General features: G+C 32.0%; 1 protein-coding gene across 1 annotated transcript; it reads left to right on the top strand.

Moving 5' to 3' along the window:
- Window positions 1–2,081: 2,081 nt before the first annotated feature.
- On the top strand, window positions 2,082–4,724 carry LOC132745512 (uncharacterized; the record flags this gene model as incomplete). Its single annotated transcript, XM_060734463.1, has 4 exons — window positions 2,082–2,382; window positions 2,657–3,367; window positions 4,281–4,580; window positions 4,693–4,724. Coding segments are annotated over exons 2-4 (939 nt in total), but the record flags the coding sequence as incomplete, so codon positions are not given.
- Window positions 4,725–4,753: the final 29 nt, after the last annotated feature.

Here is a 4,753-nt window from a genome sequence, read left to right as displayed (position 1 = left end):
GTTTAATAGATACTTGGTTAAAAAGATGTTGACAGTGGAAAAATTATCAGGACTGTATTCTTAGACTTAAAGAAAGCCTTTGATTTGGTTGACCATGAAATACTTTTGCATAAACTTAAACTTTATCATTTTTCTGAAAATGCCGTTAAGTTTTTTATGTCATATCTTTCTAACAGAATACAACTGGTTAAGATAGGTAATCTACAATCTCAGACAATGAAAATAATTTCCGGTGTTCCGCAAGGCTCAATATTAGGACCTTTATTATTTCTAATATACATAAATGACATAGCTTTCATTGGTAATGATATGAAAATTGATTTATACGCAGACGATTCTACTCTTTATGAGTCCGGAGAAAATATATCAAAAGTAGAAATAAAACTTCAAGATCATTTAAATAACATTGACAAATGGTGCAAAATAAATAATATGGCCTTAAATCCAGATAAATGAAAATGTATGGTAATAGGAACAAGACAAAAAGTAAATATTATGAGAAAATTAATTCTTAAGATAAATGAAATAGCTCTTGAAAATGTAACTGATCAAAAAGTCTTGTGTATTTGCATAGATAACAACTTAAAATGGCACTTTGCAAATTGACAATGTTTGTAAAAAACTTAACGGAAAAAATTGCCTTATTGAAAAAAATATCGTATTTTTTGCACTTTGATATGAAATTATTGTTTTACAATGCATATATATTTGCCCATTATGGACTATTGTTGTATTATTTGGGTTAAAGGAAACACAAACTACATAAATAATGTTTGTAAGTTACAAAAAACGAATTGCTAAAATCATTTTACAGCAACCTCAAAAGATCTCCGTCAACAAATCTATTCGAAACTCTTAATTGGTTACCGTTCCTTGACAGATGTAAATACCACACGGCGGTGCTTGTTTTTAAAACTTTAAATAACATGGCACCGACTTATATGACAGAACTGATGACTTTATCCGACAACAAAATATATAACTTAAGATCTAGGTCACGAAAAGATATTGTATTATGGACAAGACCTAAAACAAATTATATTAAAGACACATTTTCTTATTATGGCATGAACATTTGGAACAATATACCTTTAAATATTCGTAATGTTAATAACCTTAAATGTTTTAAAGAAAAATACAATGCATATCTTGATGTTCATATGAATGAATGAGTGAGTGAATGAATGAATGAACGAACGAACGAATGATGCAATATACATATATATTTAAACAAAAATTGTTGAGTGTCTGTCGAAAGAATATGAGTTGTATTATTCTAAAAATTACATATTATACATTCATTTTTCTACCTATGCATGTCCTGTTGTTGTTGTTGTTGTTGTTGTTTTCTATTTCAGAAGGCCACTTTGGAAATAAGATATATATGATTGTTATTGTATGTTCTTAATGTGTAACCTTCTTTGAATAAAGATATTATTATTATTATTATTATAAGTATATATTTGCACATTGGCGGCGTGAAATGATGTTTCAAAGTAGAAATCGGAATTGTGTAATAGTGTTTCTTACTAACACCGTCCATAAGATTAAAATCTGAACTTGTTTTCTAATTTTGTTTTTCTTTAATGCATCCCAAACTATATCAGCTCAACAAAGGCAGACACTTGTTGATGCATATTGTGAGTATACTGCCATTTTATCCCTGAAGTCCACGACAGGGATCACAAATAATCATTAATTTATTTTTGATGTTCTATCCATTTTGGTGATGGGAACACAGACGCTGAATAATTTAATTTGATTATACTCCCATAACAGCATCTAACGCTGAAAATAGTTATACAGTAAATGAATGCTTGGGGTTTTATTAGAATTGATATAAATCGTTGTCACTTTTTTTGGATATATTTCTGAGGTTTTTATATATATTTATACGCATACCATACTTAAATAGAAATGTTAATTAATTTGCGAAGGGAGACTTTTACACATGATACTGTTGTAACCTGTAATAAATCTCTAAACGGTTACAATATATTGTCTTTAAATAAAACTTCCTCCTTTTTTGATAATGGCAAATGATCTATTTTTGTTTCACTAAATGAACTGACGATAATAGCCAAGATTTTCCGATTGTGCGGATTTTCGGAAAATTGTAAACAAATGTTCCCCGGATATATTGATCATTTCATTTTTGAGTAACGTTTATTAAAGTAAGTCTACAATAACAGTACAGTTATGAAAACTGGGAATAAACATAAATCGTTTAAGATAAATTTTGACATGGACAATCTTTCTTTTAGGAAGAGGTAGGAAATTGTTTAAACGTACAAGAAATTCGGATAGAGAAATCGGATATGTTTGACCTAAAAACATTGACTTCAAAGGGTGGAAAAGATACAAACATAGACTTGCAATTAAGTAAGTTAATTAACTTTTTAGGAAAGAGTTACATTTCATTTATCAAATTTATTAAAATAGTATAATCATTCATATGTGGTGTTGTTTACTGATCAATGTTCGTGTTCTATTTTTAGGACACATTTCTAAAAATAGGTCAGCAGTGGATTTACCAAAACAGTTAATTTTAGATTATAACCGCGGTGATTTCCATTGGATTCTTTACCAGTTATTTATAATGTAGTATCGAGAAACTATCTTTGTTCATAAATGTTTTTATTTCATATCATTATAGGCATTACAATAATGCATTGTCGTTTTTGGGATAAAAAAGATAACGAGGACATTGAAGAAGTTAACAGAGTCATATTCAAGAGGTTGTAAACATTTAAATCAACAATGTCACATATAGTTCAAAGTGCTAAAACTACACTCGTCAGTATGGAGAAGCGACAACATTTCAACAGAGCTATGGAACTAAATATGAGTATAGGTTCCGATACAATGAGAGATTTGATTAAATCATATCTCGACAAAAAAGGCGTGACTTTGAAACAGCATTTAAACGAGGAATTTGTCAAGATAAAAGTAGAACAGTTTAAGCACCTATGTACTGAAAACTTTAACACGCTGCGTTCAAGTGATCCCAGTCTAGATCTTATGGACGTGTCAGTATTGACAGTTCTTATTTTAAACACTTTTCCTACACAGTTAACAAAGGAAGCTAAAAGGTTAGTTACAGCTTTGCGGGAAAATCGAAACAAACTGGCTCATTCAGTAAAAGCTGAGTTAGATGACGCTGCTCTTTTCAATGACTCATTTCAGAACATTGTAGGTCTTGCAAAAGAGGTGACAAATATAAAGGAGTATGCATTTGCGTTAATCAAATGCATAAACGAACTGAAAAACAGAGAACTTGTCAACTGTTGCAGTAATATAGAACGCGTTAAGATTAACAATGAATATTTCCTTATTAAGCTTGTTGAATCACAAGGATCAGAAAGGGGTAAGTTTTTATTGAAAATAAGCAACTTTAGCAATGAATCTATCAGTTTTTGTGAACGGATTTCTATGGTGGCTGATTTGTGCCATTCGTGTTTTCGTCCTGCGACCCCCACTTAGCCAAAAGTCGAGAATTTACAAATTAAAATGGCGGGGTGCGGAGCGAAACATGCTAATTAGCTGGGGCGCGGTACGAAGTTTAATAAATAAAATTCACCCGTGGACGCACGGAGCGAGATTAAAGAAGTAAAACAGAGGGATCGCAGAGCAAAAACACGCCAATTAGCGGGGTCGCGGCGCGAATTTAAATAAAAAACTTCGCCCCGCGCCCCACTAATAAGTGTGTTTTCGTCCCGCGACCCTGCCAAGAGAATAGTCGAGAATTTACAACTAAAAATGGCGGGGGCTGAGCGAAAACACGCGGGGCGTAATTAGCGTGTTTTTGCTCTGCGCCCCGCAGTTTTATTCCTTAAATCTTTCTGCGCGCCCCGAAGGGGCAAAATTTAATTTATTAACTTTTATCTTGTTAATTTTCGACTTTTGGCTCAGCGGGGTCGCGGGGCGAAAACACGAATTGTATAAATCAGCCACTATAGATTTGTATAGTCACGATTTTCAAATCTGCCTTGTTTATAATTGGAAATAAATCCGTCATAGGTGCAAAAGATGAATTATATAATTATATAACATGATTCGCGTAAACTCAGGATTTGTTCGCTACTTAAGGTTTACCATATGTTGGAAAAATATGTTTAAGTTGATAAATATCTCTCACTTAAGGTAAGGCATGTAAATTAAATCGCATTTTACAAAAAAAACCAAAAATAACAACGATTAATAAAAATTATTCTTAATGATTAAACGGAAAACGATTTATTCGGGTGTAAGTGTTCAAAAATCATATACATTTTTTTCAGTTGATGCAGACGGAACAATTCAGATGAAAATCGGCTTGACGAAATGGGTGAGGCAACTATCAAGGGGTTTAGATGTTGGTATTTTCATCCGTATGTTGAAGAACGAAGAAGTTATAAACGATACGATGAAACGCAAAATTGAGCAAGAATACACATACGAAGAACAAATGCGTGTACTAATCTTACACATGATTAATGAAACGAAATTTAACCTGTGCAAAATGTGTCGATGTTTGAGAAATTTATCACCACAACTCGCCGATCTGATAGAAGACACTAACACAGATGGAAATGAAGTTGGTAGGGCTTACACATTTCTAAAAGAAGTATAACTTTTATATCGTTGATTTTGTAATAATTTCATCTTTAACATATATGAAACCATTAAAGTTGTGTTCATTTTATTCCACAGAAAAGTACCTGCAGCATATGAAGAAGAAAAATGTGATTCGGATCTTAAAAGAGACATTTAA

Source organism: Ruditapes philippinarum, unplaced genomic scaffold (assembly GCF_026571515.1).
Source record: "Ruditapes philippinarum isolate M1 unplaced genomic scaffold, ASM2657151v2 ctg14463_1_1_1_1, whole genome shotgun sequence".
In the NCBI taxonomy this organism is placed as follows: Eukaryota; Metazoa; Mollusca; class Bivalvia; order Venerida; family Veneridae; genus Ruditapes; species Ruditapes philippinarum.
The sequence above is the reverse complement of the archived record's forward strand: the minus strand, read 5'-3'. Positions and strand labels throughout refer to the sequence as shown.